General features: G+C 44.5%; 1 protein-coding gene across 2 annotated transcripts; it reads left to right on the top strand.

The window, feature by feature from the left end:
* The first annotated feature begins 673 nt into the window (after window positions 1-673).
* On the top strand, window positions 674-20,970 carry LOC139406672 (alpha-mannosidase 2x-like). Of its 2 annotated transcripts, XM_071149543.1 has the most exons (23): window positions 702-1,372; window positions 4,155-4,309; window positions 4,974-5,231; window positions 5,411-5,555; window positions 7,261-7,432; window positions 7,844-7,971; window positions 8,260-8,433; window positions 8,689-8,875; window positions 12,265-12,442; window positions 12,576-12,778; window positions 12,990-13,172; window positions 13,304-13,418; window positions 13,620-13,690; window positions 13,773-13,938; window positions 14,101-14,337; window positions 14,608-14,730; window positions 14,862-15,110; window positions 15,195-15,336; window positions 15,855-15,988; window positions 16,247-16,324; window positions 16,633-16,827; window positions 16,958-17,071; window positions 17,435-20,964. In XM_071149543.1, the coding sequence occupies exons 2-23, from the start codon at window positions 4,175-4,177 to the stop codon at window positions 17,585-17,587; spliced, it is 3,540 nt and encodes a 1,179-aa protein (XP_071005644.1). In that variant the 5' UTR covers window positions 702-1,372; window positions 4,155-4,174; the 3' UTR covers window positions 17,588-20,964. The 2 variants fall into 2 exon arrangements, with proteins under 2 accessions (XP_071005653.1, XP_071005644.1); XM_071149552.1 differs by lacking the exon at window positions 16,247-16,324 and having other exon boundaries at window positions 674-1,372; window positions 17,435-20,970.
* Window positions 20,971-21,317: the final 347 nt, after the last annotated feature.

Here is a 21,317-nt window from a genome sequence, read left to right as displayed (position 1 = left end):
CTCAAACAATAGCATGGTATTATTTCACTGTAAGAGGTTAAGGGGTGCTCTCCCATAGACGGGAAGCACTATTTTCATGCCACTTCGATACCATAGTGACTTTTTAGTAAGCAGGTTAGGAGTCTGAGGTTAAGGTTAGGGAAAGGGTGAGTTTGCAAAAATCACTTTGTATTGAAGTGGCGTGAAAAGTATGTCCCCTCAGAGTAGCAGGAGGAGATCTGTTGACCCTTCCTGTCCGGAAGTAATTTAGCCATTCATCGTAGTCATTGTGATCTGTAGAACTGCTATTTTCTCATATCATTCTAGGATTATGCATTATATTAATTAAGTCAGATTTAAATACAAATAAGATTAAGGCTACAAAAAAGGTTAAGGGTACAAGACTGTACATATCAGTGGTGGCTGCTGAGGGGAGGACGGCTCATAATAACGTCTGAAACGGAGCAAATGGAATGGCATCAAACCATGTGTTTGATGTATTTGATACGGTTCCATTGATTCCGCTCCAGCCATTACTACGAGCCCGTCGTCCCCAATTAACGTGCCACCAACCTGTGGTACATATCTGTCTGTGTTGGCAGAATTACTTCATAGCCCATAGAGCCAAGCAGGGATAGGCTGCCCGTCGTCACAGTTCCAAGACCAGTCAGAAACGTCCAGCTAACCCTACGTCAATGCCGGTGGATCTCAAAACTGAACTTAGATCCGCGTTAAGTAGTAATGATGTCCTTATTTACAGTAAATCATTTCAAGATCTTTCCAGCGAATTTCTTTGATAAATTATTGTATAACTAGCAAATTAGTTTTGAAGTTGAGGGTGCAGTATTTATGAAGTTTGGCAATGAGGATTAGCATAGTTCCGCTAGCCAGCTAGTTTAGCCAAGGCAAACTCGGGAAGGATATAGCTGGGCGCACTAGGCTAATTCAGGAGACTTGTTTTTGTGCCCTGACATCAGGAGCCGGAGGCGAAAAGTTTGATTAAAAGTTTCAGAGACTGAAACGAATACATCAGATAACACATATTTAAGGAGAGAGAATCGATATACAATCCCGAAATCGGCTGTAACTGTCACCAGCTAAACAAAGCTTAAAACGATGTTTGAATGACCCTGAATCCAGAAAATGAATGGTGACTGAAGTCGCTTATGGACACGTCGGTAGACTCCTCCTCCTCACCTCATTGAAAGAAAAAAAAATGAGGGAGTGGGATATTTCGGTTCCTCTTTCGTCTCTGACACGCATATCCAATCTATGGCTGACGGCGAAACAGAAAACCATTCGGTAGCTATGGATAACCGTCCACGGGCATCATAACGTCAATTCTTTTAATGTGTCCGGTAAACAGATATTCGGGATGATTTGACTCTGACTGGTAGGTTGATTTCTTTGACACTGAGCTAGCTAGCTAGTTACTGGTAGCCAGGGTAATGCTAATGCTAGCTAAATGGTTGTGTAGTCAGATAACTAACGTAACGTTAGCTAGCAAACCTTACAGTGTTTGAGCCGTGGGATTGTGCCCAGCAGCTGTCAGTCAGTCAGAGATGAGTGCAAACTCCAGTGGCAAAAGGATTGCTGAAGCAAGCTTGCTAATGCAGTAATGTAACAGCACCTGCTAGCTAGCTAACTAACTAGCTAGCTAGCTAGCTAGCTAACAGGCGTAAATGAAACAGACAGGCTAACTAGCTAGCTAAGTTGTTATGGTAACAGAGAAATGCCTACCCATAGAAATGGAACGGACTTGGACGCTCTAACCCTGACAAGTTGACTGGTAAACTCATAGGTACACTCGCAGTGACTGCCAGGTATTGCGATGCAATAATTTCAATGGTAATTTGGAATGTTCTATCAATTGATGCTGGATTGCCATGGTGATGTAGATTGTTCATTCAAATGATGCTAGCTGATGTAGCTCTTGCAATGGAATGTATTTTTTTTCTAATGTCAGTTGAGTTGACTCACAGCACAGATTGAAGCGTATGTACACTTAGGGTACACTCAAATTGTTTCAAATCCACCCAACCTGTCATTGTAGATCCTAGCTAATATAGCTAGCTAGCTGTCTGTCAGGCATGACTGCATGAATCATAGTTTATGCCTGTGTATGAATGGTATCCTATTTGGAACTACCTAGCTCATTTAAAAATACAATGACATTGACTATCCAATGAAAGCTTTATTTGTCACATGTGCCGAATACAACAGGACCTTACTGTGAAATGCTTACTTACACGCCCTTAACCAACAATGCTTTTTAAGTTTTAAGCAAATATAGTTTAGTGAACATTTACTAAATAAACTAAAGTAAAAATAAATAAAATAAAAGTTACACAATACAATAACGGGGATACCTGTACCGAGTCAATGTGCAGGGGTACCCCTGTTATTGGTAATTGTGTTAATTTGTAGATATAGGTAGTGGTAACGTGAGTATGCATAGATTCTCTCAGTAAAGTTAGCTAGCTAGCATCGAAAAATATATTTGTCACTGGGTATCACTAGATCTTGCTAGCTAGCTAGCTAGCTAGCTATATTGATACTTATTTGCTTGAAAGATGAAGAATTATTGAGTTGCCATGTTATTGTTGCTTCACACCTCATCCCACACACGGGGAATCACCATGAACTATTCCGGAGCTTTATTTGACTTCACTGATTGCTGCTGTTTTCATTTACAGGTTCGACAAACAAGGATACATTTCCACAAACTGATATTTCTTTACCACGTTGGTTTCCATCATCTGTATTGATGAAGGGGAATCAGCAGTCAGTGGCCCCATCTTTTTCTTACAAGCTCACGCATGGGAAATAATCAAATCTTTGGAGTCTGATATCCTCATGTAGTGATTTATGCATTGCAAAATGTGGAGCTTGCAACAGTGACTTTTCCTAGCAAAGATTGCAAGCTCATTTATATTAAAGGCAGAATACTTTACTTAGCTAATATCACTGGAGCCTGTCATTTCCATGTTAGGAGAGGTTTAGTCATCATGCACAGATGGCCCAACACATCATTTTTGAACTGGGAACCATTTAGTTGTTTTGCAGCCAGTGTAAGTGTTGGGTCTTATCACAAATCCCCATGGCAAGGCTGTCACTGACAGCCTGTTAGTTGATAGGATTATGATCATATAGGATTTGCTGTTGGAAGGAGGAACACCTGTCTTTCTTTAGCTAGCAAGCATCCTGAAATCCAGGCCACTGGGCTCAGCATGGTTATTTTGCTTCTTGGTATACATTCTTTATCAAGATCTGTCTGTGACTCTCTTCTCCTACACACTTGCATACAGCCTTTTACTGAGTACTAAACGCAGGATTACATAGTTGTTTTGGCCATGCTTCCTTAAACTGAGATTATTACCCTCCGGCTTCAGAAAAGGACCCTAGGACATAATTTAAACATGATGCAAACGTGACCAAGGAAATGTGTCTTATTTTTTTTGCCATTGTTGATATGCTTAGGCTTTGTCAAAGAGAGCATCGTAGTGACATTTGTCTCATCCTGGAGTGCTTTGAGCCAAGCGAAAAAGACTATCTAAAGAGCTGGTGGTACCACTGAAGCCATGTGCTTAATGTTATGGCTATGCCCTGGCAGCCAACCAGAGCGAAAGGGGACTCTGCCAGTGCTAAAGAATTAGACACAGCCCAGGGAGTTGGACTGGACCAAAGGATTGCACACACACACACACAGACACCATGCTGCGGAGACAGTAGGCTCCCTGTTTGAGCCCTCGCTGTTTAGTGCTTGTTTTTTTGTGTTTTTTTTCCCCCTCCGCAAATCTCAAAGGTTTGGATGGTTGGGAGCACAAGGGCCACTTTGAAGGAGCCCGGCTGTGGTTTGGCCGGAGCTGACAGACTGCTTGCCAGCTACTGCTGATTTAAGTACCCTATGTCCCTCACCACACCTACACCCTTACATCCACCTTCTCTGCCAACTGTTCCGCCCCTGACTGTTCTGGTTAATGGAGGTCTAAGGGAGTGCAGGCAACGTTGGGGAACTGTTGCTGACACTGGTCCTGCCGGTCACTTTCAGGCACTTTTTGCACTCCAAGGACTGCACTCCACTCTGTCCTAACTAAGGACCAATCCCGCTTATCTTGGAAGTAAAGAACTACAAGTCAAGGTATTTATTTTTTATTTTTTTTGCCCCTCAAAAGGCTTTTCTACAGGCTAAAGGATGAAGTTGAAGAAGCAGGTGACTGTGTGTGGAGGAGCCATATTCTGTGTGGCCGTATTCTCCTTATACCTGATGTTGGACAGAGTCCAACATGACCCTGCAAGGCGACAGAACGGCGGCGGGAACTTCCCAAGGGTAAGACATCTATAGACATGGCACCACTAGTAAGCTTGTTAGTCTCAACCCTTGTCTGCAATCAAACACCATGTTGTTGTGATACATCTGTGTGCTGTTACAAGCCAGAGGCAATACCTTTTTCAAGTTTAATGAACACTTTTCCTTTGAATTTGAGTTACATCAAAGCTGTAATTATCAAACGTAGAATACTCTAGGGCCTAATTGGTGAGATGCACACATGTTTAAATAATTCATTTATCCATTTATTTTGTACTGTATTCTGAGAGGCATTGAGCTATTTTCATAAACACACCATGTGTAGAGATGCCCAGCCACCACAGCTGTGCTGATATTTGTGACCTGCAGACCCGCTCCAGCAACAGTGTAAATAATGAAGCCTAGATTGAATTGTTTCTGACAGGATTTTTGTCATGTTGGCCTAAACTTGTTTTTTGGAATTTGCCTCAAATAGGACCCATAAATTGTTTGCTTTTATTTATTCATTTACGTATTTGCAACAGCTTGAGTGAACAAGGACCTGGATTTTCACAACAGTGTTTCCTTTGGGGAGGGGACAGTGAAGTAGTGTATCCATCCAAATAGACTTGCTTGCCATGTTTAGCTCCTCCTGTGACATTCATCCCCATTTTCCTCCCGGGGCCTTTTTCCTCCTGCATTCTAGAGCCAGATCTCTGTTCTGCAGAACCGCATAGAACAGCTGGAGCAGCTACTGGAGGAGAACCACCAGATCATCAGCCACATCAAGGACTCTGTCCTGGAGCTGACTGACACCGGTGCTGTGTCCCCCAGTGGACAGCTGCCTTTCCGCAGTGCCAACGGCTCCTGGGTCCTGCCCTTCGACGGACGGCCCACTTTCCTCTCTGTCAAGCCCCAGGACTGCCAGTTTGCCCAGGGCCGCCGCGGACAGACCGACCTGCAGGTGAGCTGCTCTCCAGGGACTTTCTGGGTATTGTTCTGTTGGCCATATGCGTATGTAATTGTTAACACACTGTCTCTTGTCTACGTGACACGTTTAAGGTGAGAGATTACCGATTTCATGTGATTTGCCTCTTCTCTCCACCCTCACCACTTTGCCAACTTCGGTCTGTTGTCTTCCAGATGCTGGACGTGTACTCCCTGCTGAAGTTTGACAATGTGGACGGGGGTGTGTGGAAGCAGGGCTTTGAGATCACCTATGAGCCCGGGGAGTGGGACAGTGAGCCTCTGCAGGTGTTTGTGGTCCCTCACTCCCACAACGACCCAGGTTAGGCATGCCTCAAAAGCAAGTTTCTTCAGAGCACACCTTAGCAAAACATTATGAAATGGATAATGAAAATTAGGGTTTCTTATTGGACAAGGTCAGGTAGTAGATCTACCTTGCTGTTTCAAAACTGCAAAGTGTGATTGAGGCTTAGTGACAGGGAAGACCTTTTATTTTTTGGGTCATACCACAATTCAATACATTTTTCATGTTTTGCTATTACCTGCTGATGACAGGATTGACAAATGGAGTGACATAATTACATTAGAATGCCAACGTCTAGGCTATTTTTAGATTAGAATGTCTGTTACTTGGCACAAGATTTGATTTTAGCCAGAGATTGACAGTTCCATTAGATTTATTTACAGCCAGTGTGAGGCCCGCTAGCTAACTTGACAGTTATTGACTTGTTGACTGTGGTAGATCCTGCAGGTTGTCACTCAAGAACAGGAATGGCCATTCATTATGCTTCCATTTGAATTAGAATTGACTTTACTCATTACTAAGGTGTCACTGAGTAAATGTTCACAGCTAGTCTTGGGTCTGCGGAGAGCTATGAGAGACCACTGGGACTGTTGTCAGTGAATCACGCTAAAGTTGTTTTTTCTTTTGTTCTGGGATGTCCTCCAAAAGCCAGGCCAGAGCTTTTAAGGTTTAACAAGACTGCAGGTAAAGTGAAGTAGGTCTAATGGCAGGACTGGTGTAGAGTCAAAACAAGACCTGCAGACAACGCAATGGTAAAAGGCCCCTTTCACTATGTAGAACTTCCATATGTGAGGCTCTTTAGAGGACTTAAGGCAGTAGTGGAAAAAACACAGTTTTTGGCACCGAACCAATGAGTTTAGTGTGTGTGTGTGAGTGAATCAGTCTGACATGAGTCTGGTTCCATCTGCACTCTAAATCAAAGTAGCTTGGTCAGTCCTGGGATAAGGAGGAGTGAAACTCTTGTTGAATATTTTTGTGATCATTACAATTTGGCTAATCACATGACTACAAGGTGTGTCTTCAAATTGCAAGTTTGTTGTGGAAATGAATGCAAAGTGTTCCTCAAGTGTGTGACGCTTAATATGCATGCTATTAAAGAAAGCAATTTTAAATTGTTATTACATTATTTTTGTATTTTTTTTAAACCCACTTTATATTGTAATAATCAATGCATAATGTAATAATTATTTCATACGCAAAAACTAAGTTATGCATTCAGCATTTACTACATTATTGGCAATTTATCACATTATCAGCATTTATTACATTTTAAATGCCAAAGTTGTTAAATTATTAGCAGTTATTACATTATCAGTCGCTACATGCAATCTCATCCTTTGACAATGCATTCAAGGTGGCTCATTGTAAGTCACATTTTCTGTTCTGTTTAAATAATAAAACAGGTGTTATTTTTAATACCGCACAGCTGTTTTGTATGGTACTGTACTGCTGACCTGCTCTTTCCCCTCATCTTGCCATGGCACAATCCAGAATACACTATAGGAAATGGTACAGTACAATACAGGGTCATATTTTGTAGACTCATAAATGTTTTGAAACAGGGAGGTAGCCAAAGCCTACCTCAGAAACTTTTCCAATAAGGAACTCGTTTTGCTTCAGCGTTTTGCTTCAGTACTGCCAGTCCTACTGAACAGGACCCTGTTTCTCATGATCTGTATTGTTGTGCTCATCACCTCTGTGCTGCTGTCTCCCATCCCGGCAGGCTGGATAAAGACATTTGATAAGTACTACACAGACCAGACGCAGCACATCTTCAATAACATGCTGGTGAAGTTGACTGAGGATCCACGCAGGAAGTTCATCTGGTCCGAGATCTCCTATTTCGCCAAGTGGTGGGAGAGCGCTGACATGCACAAGCAGGAAGCCATGCGCAAGTAAGTGTCTCTCAGTCACAGTACTAGCTCTCAGGCATCTTACTACAGCCCAAATGGATTCTTCCTTAAAGTATTTGAGCTGTCTTTTGAGGATTGCCCACATGGGGGAAGAGTCAATAGTGCCGGTCTTGGTAGATTTGATTTCAGTTGTTTTCTGTAATGAGGAACTCGTCCACCTGTGAATGTCTACCTAACTAGCAAAACAGTATATTTTCAGTATCACTTATCACAGGCTGTAAACAACCTGCCAGGCCACTTTAGCAGGGTGATCTACAGTAATTAACTAATGTGCTCCACATCTGCCTTGTCATAGAGACTACATACTCCTGACATAGCCTGCTTTCTGGTTAATGCAGTGGCTCGGAGTAAGAGTTTGCTTTTTCTCACCTCCCTACTGTGTGGATGTCTCAGGCTAATCCTAGGAGGTCAGCTGGAGATGGTGACTGGAGGCTGGGTGATGAGTGATGAGGCCAATGTTCACTACTTCGCCATGATCGACCAGCTCATTGAAGGCCATCAGTGGCTGGAGAAGAACGTGGGTAAGTGACACGTCTGCCCTCTCCGAGACACCTTTTCTTATTCATGCAAGGGGCTTTGTACCCTAAGGTTTGGAGCGGAAGCATTTGAAAGTTAAACTGATTCAAACTCTGAGCGGATAACTTTGCAATGACACCTTTTGTGCATATTGTGTGAAATCCTGTATGACTTCGGACATAGTTCTGTCTTCTGTTCCTGTTTGAGTTCCTTTAAGATGACATATCAACTGTGCACCATGCTCTGTTGTATTTTCCATGATGTTAATCCTCCTGTGCTGTGCCCTACCGTAGGTGTGACCCCCCGGTCAGGCTGGGCTGTGGACCCCTTTGGCCATAGTGCCACCATGCCCTACCTGCTGAAGAGGGCCAACCTGACCAGCATGCTCATCCAGAGGGTCCACTACTCCATAAAGAAGCACTTTGCCTCTATCCGCAGCCTGGAATTCATGTGGAGGCAGGCCTGGGGTCAGTGGCTGGCTGGTCTGCTCCCAGGAAAACCATCTCATCTATTTACACCATAATGTGCTTTTCTCTCTGGAATGCGCTGCAACTCTGGTCTTTCAAAGTCAAATTGAGTTTGTGGGAAATGTGGCAATGGCCAATTTTATAGTTTGAACAAAGAACAGTATCTGTGTTCCTGGCTTGTATTTGCATTGAACCTTTTATATTCACAAACTACAATTAAGTCAACTATTTTCTTCCTTTTGTTTGTATTGCCAGACCAAAAGTCGGGCACGGACATCTTCTGCCACATGATGCCCTTCTACAGTTATGACGTGCCACACACCTGCGGGCCGGACCCCAAGATCTGCTGCCAGTTTGACTTTAAGAGGCTGCCAGGAGGCCGGGTCAACTGTCCTTGGAAGGTTCCTCCGCGGGCCGTGGTGGAGGCCAACGTGGCAGAGAGGTGAGCCAAGCAGAGAGAGCCTCCCCGGGGCCTTGTACACCACACTGCTGGGGGGGGGGGGGGGATGTGGGTCAAGGAGCATTTCCATTGACTGTGTGGGGGATTGGGGGTGAGGAGATGTCAGAGCTCTGCAGTAGAACAGGGGGGTGTGGGTGCAGAAATACAGGAAAGATGCAACTGGCTTTGGAGACCGTCACTGCAACTTGCTTGTCAATCACTAGTTTTGTGTAGAAAAAATAAGTGCTTCATAGAACTCTACAAAGCACACATTCCAGAGAGAGGCTAATAGAAAATAGTTCTCTAACTGAAATCTATTGATTGCCTTTTTCCATTAAAGGTCCTTTTTTTTAAATATATAATCTATTTTCTAAGGTCATGTACAGTCATCTATTGTCCTGTAACACTGGCATTGCACTGGGATGCACTCACACATCTAAGAGATGTGATTGAATATGTAATGCATTTCAAAAGAAGACATTTCTGCACACTGCTTGCAAGCTTTCTTCTTTTCATTAAATGTATGCTTTGACGAAGGTCACTAAACAGAAACGTTGCTATTGCCAATAATGTCCATATTCTAAAGCAGATATTCCCAAACCGTCGGGGGTACGCCAAATAAAAATGTGATTCACATTTAAAATAATAAATACTTATTATTATTATTATTATTATTATTATTATTATTATTCTCTCATTTTCAAACAGTCCATTTATATTTTCCAGCGGGGCTATACATTTCGGTGCGGTTTCTCTCGCCTGAGTAGCCTCGTGTTACTGCCACAAATACAATTAAACCATCTAGTGTTCAGTGAAATAACAACACAATGTCAAATACAGGTAGCCTCGTCAAATAATTAACATCCAATCACATTAACCGTTACTATCTCGCGGGAATTCCACTTAACTTAACGTATGTAGCCAAACGTAGCTGCTACTCATTTCGTTGTAAGGCCTGCGTCCATAGAGACACATACCAGCTCCACTGGTAGTACTGCTACTACCAGCAGTACTACACCTGCACCTATATATGACACAAGTTGTTCTGCTTCCACAAGCACATCCAATGCTAGCATCAGTAATTCTACATTTATTGTTAGCCCAGCTAGCATGGACACTGACAGTTGTGAATCTGATGCAGCCGAAGAGCTACCGTTGTCCCCTAACCCGGGAAAGCACCAAACAACAGACAGGGATGTTGGACCATCGAAGAGGTGCAAATATGATGAGAACTACATTGAGTTGGGTTTCACTTATATTGGAAGTAGTGCCTTTCCTCAGCCACTGTGTGTTATATGTGCAAAAGTACTATCTCACAACTCGATGAAACCTTCATGGTTGCGTAGACATTTAGAAACAAAACATACCAATTTGAAAAATAAACCACAGAGTTTTTTGAGCAAGAATTAAGATGACTTTTGAGTAGTAAGACATGTATAAAAGCAGCAGATACCATTAATAAGAAGGGGCTAGAAGCGTCTTATATGGTGAGCTACAGAGTGGCTAGGAGAGGCAAGCCCCATACTATTGTGGAGGATTCTCCCTGCTGCCGCGGATATGGCTGGGACAATGCTGGGGGAAAGGCCATAAAAACTATACAGACAATGTCTTCCTCAAACAACACTTTCACAACACATCAGTGACATGGCAGGAGATGTTTTGAAACAATTACTGCTTTGCACACAAGCCAGTGAATTCTATGCGTTACAGTTGGATGAGCCAACAGACATGACGGGCCTGGCACAGCGCCTGGTATATGTCCATTATGTTTATGGGGGGGTCAATTAAGGAAGACATCCTCTTCTGGAAACCAGGACAACAGGAGAGGATATTTTTAAAGTACTGGACAGCTTTGTGACATCAAATGGACTTTGGTGGTCAAGATGTGTTGGTATCTGTACTGATGGTGCAAAAGCCATGACAGGGAGACATAGTGGAGTGGTAACGCGCGTGCAAGCAGTTGCTCTCGATGCCACTTGGGTACACTGCAGCATCCACGAGAGGCTCTTGCTGCCAAGGGAATGCCTGACCGCTTGAAAGACGTTTTACAATGAAAAGGGTTAACTTTGTTAAAGCAAGGCCCCTGAACTCTTGTGTGTTTTTTCTGCATTATGCAGCGACCATGTAACGCTTTTACAACATACAGAAGAGCGCTGGTTATCAAAGGGCAAAGTATTGACACGTTTTTTTTAAATTGAGAGACGAGCTTAGTGTGTTATTTACTAACCGTAAATTTCACTTGTCTGACCGCTTGCATGATGATGAGTTTCTCACACAACTAGCCTATCTGGGTGATGTTTTTTCTCAAATTAATAATTTGAATCTAGGATTACAGGGACTCTATGCAACGATATTCAATGTGCGGGACAAAATTGAGGCTATGATTAGTTAGTTGAAGCTCTACGCTACTCTGTCTGCATTAACAAGGACAACACACAGGTCTTTCCATCATTGCATGATTTTTTTTGTGTGCAAATTAACTCAAGTTTAAGGACAATGTCAAATGTGATATAGCGAAGCACCTGAGTGAGCTGGGTGTGCAATTCCCCAGATACTTTTCTGAAATGGATGACACAAACAACTGGATTCGTTATCCCTTTCATGCCCTGCCCCCAGTCCATTTACCGATATCTGAACAAGAGAGCTTCATCAAAATTGCAACAAGCGGTTTTGTGAAAATTGAATTTAATCAGAAACCACTGCCAGATTTCTGGATAGGGCTGTGCTCAGAGTATCCTGCCTTGGCAAATCGCACTGTTAAGACACTGATGCCCTTTGCAACCACGTACCTATGTGAGAGTGGCTTCTCGGCCCTCACTAGCGTGAAAACGAAATACAGGCACAGACTGTGTGTAGAAAATAATTTAAGACTGAGACTCTCTCCAATACAACCCAACATTGCAGAGTTATGTGCATCCTTTCAAGCACGTCCTTCTCATTAATCTGTGGTGAGTTATTCACAATTTTTGATGAACAAATAAGATTTTATATGTAAGATGGCTAAATAAAGAGCAAAATGATTGATTAGTATTATATATAATTATTTGTGCCCTGGTCCTATAAGAGTTCTTTGTCACTTCCCACGAGCCGGGTTGAGACGACAAACACACTCATTCTTATGTTTAATAAATGTATTGTATAGTGTGTGTTTGTGGCAGACTTACAATGATGGCAAAATACAACATTTGAGAGTGAGCTGACCCTGGTGCTAGAGGGGGTACGCAGCTGGAGGTTGAATGTTTTAATAAGGGGTACGGGACTGTAAAAGTTTGGGAACCACTGTTCTAAAGCAAGCACTGTTCAGGAATTTATTGTTTTGAATCCTGTAATACTGGCATCCACAAGCCACAATTGTGATGTTAATCTGTGTGTAACCTCTCTCTCCACCCTAGGGCCCACCTGCTCTTGGACCAGTACCGAAAGAAGTCCAAGCTTTTCCGCAGTAAGGTGGTTCTGGTTCCACTGGGAGATGACTTTCGTTACGACAAGGCCCTGGAGTGGGACCAGCAGTATCTCAACTACCAGAGACTCTTTGACTACATGAACTCTCACCCCGAGATGCACGTGCAGGTCAGAGACCAAGCTCACAATTCTCTGGCTCTTCTGGGGAGAGGTCTGTTAGTTATTGAACATTAGTTTTTGATTGAATCTAAAAATGTCCTCTCTAAACATTAATCTCACCTGTGTTCCTGGATGTCTCCAGGCCCAGTTTGGGACCCTGACCGAATACTTCACTGCGGTTTACAAGGCCAACAATGTGCCCCAGGGTGCCAGACCCCCAGACTACCCGGTGCTGAGCGGGGACTTCTTTGCGTACGCAGACCGCGAGGACCACTACTGGAGCGGCTACTACACCTCCCGGCCCTTCTACAAGAGCATGGACCGCGTGCTGGAGTCCCATCTCCGGTAAGGCCAGGTGGAATCAGACAGACATGGCTTCAATACACCTGTGAAACAGCAGGTTGGCATCTGAGCCTTACTCTCAGTCGTTAATTCAACAATGTTAGCCACGTGTGTAGTTTTCAAAAGATAAATAATTGGAAGATGGAAACCTGTCATGCACACTGTCAACGGTTCACTTGTCTTTGTTAAACTATTCCTGTGTGGTGTTCCCAAGGGGGGCAGAGATCCTGTTCAGTCTTGCCGTGGCTCATGCTCGCCACACAGGCATGGAGGGCCGCTACCCCACTTCAGACTACACCCTGCTGACGGACGCAAGGCGTACCGTCGCCCTCTTCCAGCATCACGATGCCATCACAGGCACCGCCAAGGAGAACGTGGTCATTGACTACGGCAACAGGTCAGTGGCTAAGAGAGACGCAGAATAGAGATGTGCCCGGTTTGGAGACACTGGTTTGATAAAAGACACTCATGTCTCAAACTTCAAGAATATTAGGATAATGTGTCCTTGGTCCTTTGTCTCTCCTGTAGGTTACTGCACTCCCTGCAGGGCCTGAAGAGAGTGATCATTAACGCAGCCCACTTCCTAGTGATGAAGAACAAGGATGTGTATCGCTTCTATCAGACAGAACCCTTCCTAGAGACGGTGAGGGAGAAGGACTGGGAGCGTCAACCTGTTCATGACATGGAGCTCTCTAACAATGCATTAGTGTTACAATAGCTTATATAAGTCTATCTTCTCTTTTCTGTCACTTTCCAATGGGAGTTGTGATCTACTACTCAGTGCTTCTCTAGTGTAAGCAATCAGTGCAACTGACAATCGCATACTCATATCCTTCTCCTATAGGATGACAGACGTGCCACCCAAGACTCCCTGCCCCAGCGCACTCTTATTGAACTGGACCAGTCAGGACCCAGGTAACCCCCCCCCCACTCTGCCCCACTACAGTCTCTCATGGGTCCGGTGTTTGTGACTGATATCCCCCTGTCTCTCCGTCAGGTACCTGGTGCTATTCAACCCGGTGGAGCAGGATAGGCTGTGTGTGGTTACAGTGTTGGTCAACTCTGCCAGGGTCAGGGTGCTCACAGAGGACGGACAGACCCTCCCTGTGCAGCTCAGTGCCCAGTGGAGCTCTGCTAGCCAGATGAGCGCAGAGGTCTTCCAGGTGTGTGTGGTTGCTGGTTTAATTTGTGGTGCTCTCAGTGGCTACTTAATGGGCATTGCTTGGTACTTCATTTGACAGATGCATTGATTATATTAGGTGTAGCATGAGTGCCCCGGTCTGTCTGCCGTGTGTGTGTTTAACTGTGTTCTGTCCTGTCTACAGGCCTCCTTCATGGTGCGTCTGCCTGCCCTGGGCCTGGCTGTGTTCCACCTGTATGACTCTGCCGACACCCCCATGACGCTGCGCTCTGAGACCCTGCTGAGGCTGTCTGGTCGGGGGCAGACTGCCCACGCTGTGGATCCCCTTCCCCTCCGCTCCCAGACGGCAGACCCACAACCCTTCTACACCTCCACCCAGTCCCTCACACTGGGCTTCTCAGGAACCACAGGCCTGCTGGAGGTGCGTGGAGGGGTAGAGGACTGGCTGCAGCCAAGATAGTAGCCTATGTAATGCAGTACTTTTGGCCAAAGGCCTGGACTGTCATTTTGGGATGCAGCCACTGACTGTGCTTTGTCTCTAACAGATTTGGAATTCAGCCTAAAAGTTGACTAAAATGATAAAATTCGTCCAAGGCCCTTTTCTCATTTTATTAATTCCAAATAGGCAGCACAGAATCAGTTGGTTGAAGTGTAATGTATAATATGGTCTCTCGTTCTGTCTCTCGAGCAGAGTATCCGTCGTAAAGATGACCCTCAGGAGTTGAAGGTTCAGATCCAGTTTGTGACATATGGTACTCGGTCCTCCAAGGATAAGAGCGGGGCTTACCTCTTCCTGCCTGACGGAAAGGCTAAGGTGAGCAAGCTTTAAAACCCTCCTACCTCTACTAGAGACACAGTACGTTACATGTAGACCATTTTAGGATCAGTAACCTGCCTCAATCCTAACCTTAACCATTAGAGAAACACACTCTCTCCATCTTTCAGCCCTACAGTCAGAAGGAGCCTCCGGTGGTGCGTGTGGTGGAGGGACCTCTTTTCTCTGAGGTAGTGGCTTTCTACCAGCACTTCCAACAGACCATCCGCATACACAATGTGCCAGGTGTGGATGGTCTGTCTCTGGATGTCACCACCATGGTGGACATCAGAGAACAGTCTAACAAGGAGCTGGCCATGCGGCTGGTCACTGACATCCAGAATGACGACACCTTCTACACAGACCTCAACGGATTCCAGGTCAGACCACAACACACACTTTACACTACAGAATGTCTGATCTTTGGCTTCAACATGTACCTCGATACTGTAATGTTTCCACAGATGCAGCCCCGACGCCGCTTCCTGAAGCTCCCCCTGCAGGCCAACTTCTACCCAATCGCCAGCCAGGCCTACATTCAGGACAGCCAGCACCGCCTCACCCTGCATTCTGCCCAGGCCCTGGGTGCCACCAGCCTAGAGAGCGGTAGGGAAGGACTGCAGTTGCTACATCAATTTTGGGATTTATGAAGTAATGATATGTACCCATTGACTCTTTAAGAATATCACTTATAAATGCCTCATGTGCTTAGTTGAACTGTCGAACCCAAAATATAAGCTTGTCTTAAGCCAATTTTTGTAAACTAAGTAAATGTAACAAACACTATATAGCCTCAAAACATGATTTAAAACTATAATTTTGATATCATGGTTTGGCCAGTCCTTGCATCTTTAGCTCTGTCTATGAATTTGGTTATATTACTCCAGCCCATACCTCAGCTTTTTACCACAACAGAGGCAGGGAAAATGCAATTGACCATCCATAGGCAACCCAATTTGAAGAAGACAATGCTATGATCTTTGTCTGAACGCTCCCAACCCATAGGAATCCCCACCCAGTTAGAATGGTGGAAGTCCTCAATGGGAATGTCAATCACAAATCGCATTCTATCCAGGATCTATGATAGAGCTCTATGTGCATGTCTCTGCTTTTCTCTACTTCAGGCCAGTTGGAGGTGATTCTGGACCGGCGGCTGATGCAAGATGATAACCGCGGCCTGGGCCAGGGACTGAAGGACAACAAGAAGACTGCCAACCGCTTCCGCCTCCTACTGGAGAGTAGGTCCACTGGCAACAAGGTCAGTCAGTCTAGAGTCCTCAGATGGAAGTTACTGGAACTTTCTGCATCTTGTTTATAGGTGTCATATCCAAGCAAATGAAGCCAATATAGTCTGAGTGGAAACAGTGGGTAAGCCAGGAATTATTTTTATCAGCAGTTGTTGAAAATGTCTCATCTCTCATGCTGCGATTGTTAACCACTGTCCCTCCATTCTTTTGTCACCCCCTTTCATTTATTTGTGTTATCTTTGTCTGTCTGCTCTTCCATTGCACTCCAGCATGCTGGCTTCTTTGCCAAACTCTCCTCCATGTTTCACTCGCTCATCACAATCACTCTGAGAGGCGGTGCTCAAGAGGTAACGTTGCCACGGCAACAGTGAGGTTGCTTGCTACCCAGCCGTAGCTGGCTGGTAGTCTGTCTGTCTGTAATCTGTGCTATAGCTGTAGTTCTTAACTTTAGTTTAACCTGTGTTTTAGCTGCCCTCTACCCTGTAGCTCAAAGGTCTGCCATAGCAGCATCCTGGAATTGGATATGCGCTTAAAATTCTAATTTGATATGCAGCTTCCCTACTGTGTTGAGTGCTGAAGCTAAGCACGGTGGGATGGGGTTAGTTGTCAGATATGACCCGTGTTGTCTGTTGTGATGTGTTTCTCTGCCTCTCAGGTGGTGGACAGTGGACCAACCAGCTTCCCCTCCCTGCTCAGTCACTTGACCTCGGCCATCCTCAACCACGAGGTGATTGCGCTGCCCGTGCTGCCCAAGAAGCGTGGCATCCCTCCCCTGCACACCTTCGCCCCCTTCACGGGGGCTCTGCCCTGCGACTTCCACGTGATCAACCTGCGCAGCATCCAGCACCAGGTAACTAGAAGTGAAGTCATTCTCTTGTTTGTGGAGCGTCAATATACTGGAAGATATAATACATGTAGGGTTCTGTGTGTTTACCATTGATGCTGATATGTTTCTGCTTTGCTGTCTGTGTGACGTGTAGCAGGACACCCACTCCCCGTCTCCCTACACGGCCCTCATCCTGCATAGGAAGGGTCTGGACTGTGGTCTGGAGACCCCCAACCCCGGCTTCAACTGTACCACTACCGAGGGACAGGTCAGTGGTCCTCAACCACACACACGGCTCACCACAGACACAACTGGATAGTACTGTAGGTTACACACATGGCTTACCACAGACACAACTGGATAGTACTGTAGGTTACACACATGGCTCACCACAGACACAACTGGATAGTACTGTAGGTTAAACACATGGCTCACCACAGACACAACTGGATAGTACTGTAGGTTACACACATGGCTCACCACAGACACAACTGGATAGTACTGTAGGTTGCACACGCATGCAGTTGGAGTCATTATGGTAGTCTGGAAATATTATTCTGTCAAACACACTCTCTACCCCTCTTTCACAAACTGTATTTGTCTGTCTCTCTCCTTGTGGCTATCCCTCCAGCTGGGTTTGTCGTCTCTGTTCCGTAACCTGGACCTCCAGCTGCTCCAGCCCGTGTCTCTGTCCCTGATGTACTCCAGCCCCCCTATGGCCAACGACTCCTCCGTCAGCCTGGAGCCCATGGAGATCTCAGCCTTCAGGCTCAAACTGCGCTAGCCAAGCCCAGATACACACCTCCACACCAGTCCAGGCCCAGACCAGACCCACCCAGACCAGTTTTGGTCCCACCTGGTCCTGTTCTGCTCAGTTTTATTCTATAGGAAAACTGCATCCCAGTGCACAGAGGGGTGGCCACGCGGGTGCTTCCTGGTCCAACCTGTGTATACACTACGCACCACACACACTACACACCACACGCACTACACACTCTGAACTCAGCCCGTAAGAGCAGGTAGCCTTCATGACTAGACTCTATCTGCAGGGGGCAGAAGATGGCTGTCACAGACAGACAATCTCAGAACCAGAAACCTTTTGTGCTTGTGATAATACAGGTGCTGTCTTTATCACAGAACAGATACTGGTGGTCTTCTGCCTTTGCATTGCAGTAGTGATGTCAAGTAACACAAACATACTTTGTTTTCAGTTTTTAAGATCACTTCATTTGATTATTTTTTTGTATCCCATCCTGGACTAACTACTGAATGTAAATATCACAAGGATAAGGACCTGGGAATAACGTGGCGACGAGTGCAATTTCTAAAGCTTTATTTGGTGTGGACAGTTTAAAAAATCTATATATAATCCTGATGGAGCCTACCTGCGGCGGACTAGAGAACTGTTCATTCCATTAGGGGCTCATCACTGCTCATTGTTTTCTATTGACTGCATTAACCGACTGACTGCAGCTGTGTACTCGCAGTGTGAATGTGTACTCTCGCTCTCTCTCTCTCAGTAGCTATGGCTCTGTAAGATACTGTATGTCAGGTAGTCAGTCACTCTGTAGTCACTACCAGACTGGTGACTAGATCACACACACTACGGACATCCCAATCCTCACACTGCTTTTTTGTCAGTCATCATTATCGAATGAACTGGACGGCTTGCTATCCTTTCACCCCCCCCCCCCCCCCCCTGCTTGTAGATGGTCTGTGGACAAAGCTGTCATTTCCTGATGAGTTGGCTGGCAGTGGAGGACCTGGAATGGAATTTAAATTATGTTTGTATTTAAATTCTCCTAAAGCTATTCTTGTTGTGTACTCTCCTGTATGCAGTGGAAGATACAACTATGATGACTATACCTCGTATTTAACATATGACACATGGTTGTATAGTATGTTGCTGTGGAAAACTTCTGTGAAGATGCAGTATGTCGGAGGAGTAGTGAGTGTGTAGTGAGACCCAGAGTGCAGTATCGGGGACAAGGTTTCGGTTCATACTACTGGACTGCTAATCGTCATATTAGTGAGTCTGTGTAGTGATGATGGAGCTTCGGCGTACTTCCTTATATCCTTGTTTCAAAGCCAGGCAGGGAGGACTGTGGTTCAACCTTCACTACCTAATTATGTGGAGACATTAACAGGGGTCCTCCAGGGCTGACTTAGACAACCAGTGTACTTTTGCATATGTGGTCTTTTTTATTTATTTATCATCTTTCATCAGAAAACATCTCTATAGCCTTGACCCTGGTTGGGTGAAGGTACTCTATGATCCATATGTCTTTGGTGGTGAAGGTAAATCATCAGTAATGGCAGATGCACTATGTTGATATCGGGCCACTCTCTCTGCCATATCTCACTATATGTTTCTCCTCTACCTTCTTCCCTGCCTCTTCTAGCATCAGTGGAGGCTGTTGGGAGGATCTATTTGGTATGGCTGAAATGGAACGGAGTCAAACATGTCATTTCCATATGTTTGATTACGTCCCTTTTTTCAATTCCATTCCAGCCATAACAATGTCCTCCTATAGCTCCTCCCACCAGCCTCCACTGCCTAGTGTCCAATGCTACTTTTCCTCTGGGCTTTTTATATTTCTCCACCTTGCTGTCCTCTGTTACACCTCCCTCACTACATCCCTGATGTTTTACACTCCTTCCTCAGAACACACTTCCCTATGGTCCAACATCTCACTCCACAATGCTCAGGCACTAGCCTGGTCCTATACAGTATGTGCTGTAGCCAATTCCTCTATTGATATGACAACAAAAGAACAGAGTGGTGGTTGAAGTACCAACACACTGGACCACCAGATTACCAATGTACCTGCATCACTTTTCAGGTTGCATTGTCCCTCTGATTATATGTTCTACCATGACATGACACTACCACTGTACCTTTTCTCCTCCTTTATTTCCTACTGTCTGTGTCTGAGTCACTCTGTAGACTTGTCTTTTGTATGTGATTTGTTGTAGCACTTTTTTTTGTTTAAGATGGAATTTATGAAGGAATAATTTTATGTTTTCCTCAGTTTTTGTTTCTTCCTGGATGTGTGTTTCAAAAAAGATGCATAGAAATCAATTGCAGAAAAGGTGGAGACACAATAAAGATCAAATATGATACTTGGTATGCGTTTTGCCACTGCTTATTTTCCTCTTATAACCAACTCTATGTTAACACCTTTTATTAAAGGCCCAATGCAGCTGTTTTTATATCAATATCAAATAATTGATGGGTAACAATTTAAGTACCTTACTGTAATAGGTTTCCATTTAAAATGGGTAAAAACCTATCATTTTACTAGGACTGTATCGGAGTGGTCTGAGCGGGGAGAGGGAAAACTGAAAATTGCTTTTATAGAGCGGTGAGGAGAAAGAAGTCTACAGAAGACTTCACCATTAATTTGCTGTGTTCAGGGTTCACTCAAACATTGTTTTAAGCTTTGCTTTACTGTTGAAGTTACAGCTGATTCCGGGTTTGACCCGGAAGTCCTTAAATATGTCAGATTTATTCATTTCAGTCCCAATTGTTTCATCAAACTTTTCGCCGCAGGCTCCTGATATAAGGGCTAGGCCTGAGCTTGTGGCGTTTGTGGAGCGATGGGTAACGATGCTTCGTGCGCGTCAGTTGTTGATGTGTGCAGAGGGTCCCTGGTTCGCGCCCGGGTATTGGCGAGGGGACGGTCTAAAGTTATACTGTTACATTGATGCTGTTAATAATCTTCACAAAAACATGGTCGCTGTGGTAGAACGTTTATTTTGATGAGCGATTTTTCTGCATTTATCAAGGTCCCATCAGGTAGCCTGATGTCAGATGTGTCCGTGTAAACAGGATTATTATGGAAATCATTCTTCTTGTAAAGCATGTAGAGTTTGAATCAAACTATTATAGAAATCTGACACAAGATTCACAATATTGTGTGCATGTCATGGTGAAACTTGCATCCATCCAACCAGAAAAGCAATTCAGCCATTCTTTAAAGTCGGGAAAACGATCCTGCAAACAGTTTAAAAATAGATTTAGCAGTCAGTAGGCATTTAGAATTAAATGTGTAGTGGAGCTTCATAGTTGTGTTGACATCACGTACTTTGCGTACCTTTTTCTGCAATAATCATTTTGAAAAACAGTTTCCATCATTTGTTGCAATAAAGATAAATCCACCCAAATCGAACGGATAAAATTGTCTTTCTACACTGAAGAAAAATACACAGAGTATACCAAACATTTAGGAATACCTTAATATTGAGTTAAAGAACAAAACAGCCTCAATTCGTTGGGGAATGGACTCTTAAAAGGTGCCGAAAGTATTTCACAGGGATGCTGGCCCATGTTGACTCCAGTACTTCACACAGTTGTGTCAAGTTGGCTGGATGTCTTTTGGGTAGTGGACCATTATTGATACACACAGGAAACTGTTGAGTGTGAAAAACCCAGCAGCATTGCAGTTCTTGGCACCTACTACCATACCCTGTTCAAAGGCACTTAAATCGTTTGTCTTGCCCATTCACCGTCT

Source organism: Oncorhynchus clarkii, chromosome 1 (assembly GCF_045791955.1).
Source record: "Oncorhynchus clarkii lewisi isolate Uvic-CL-2024 chromosome 1, UVic_Ocla_1.0, whole genome shotgun sequence".
Taxonomy (NCBI): domain Eukaryota; kingdom Metazoa; phylum Chordata; class Actinopteri; order Salmoniformes; family Salmonidae; genus Oncorhynchus; species Oncorhynchus clarkii.
The sequence above is the reverse complement of the archived record's forward strand: the minus strand, read 5'-3'. Positions and strand labels throughout refer to the sequence as shown.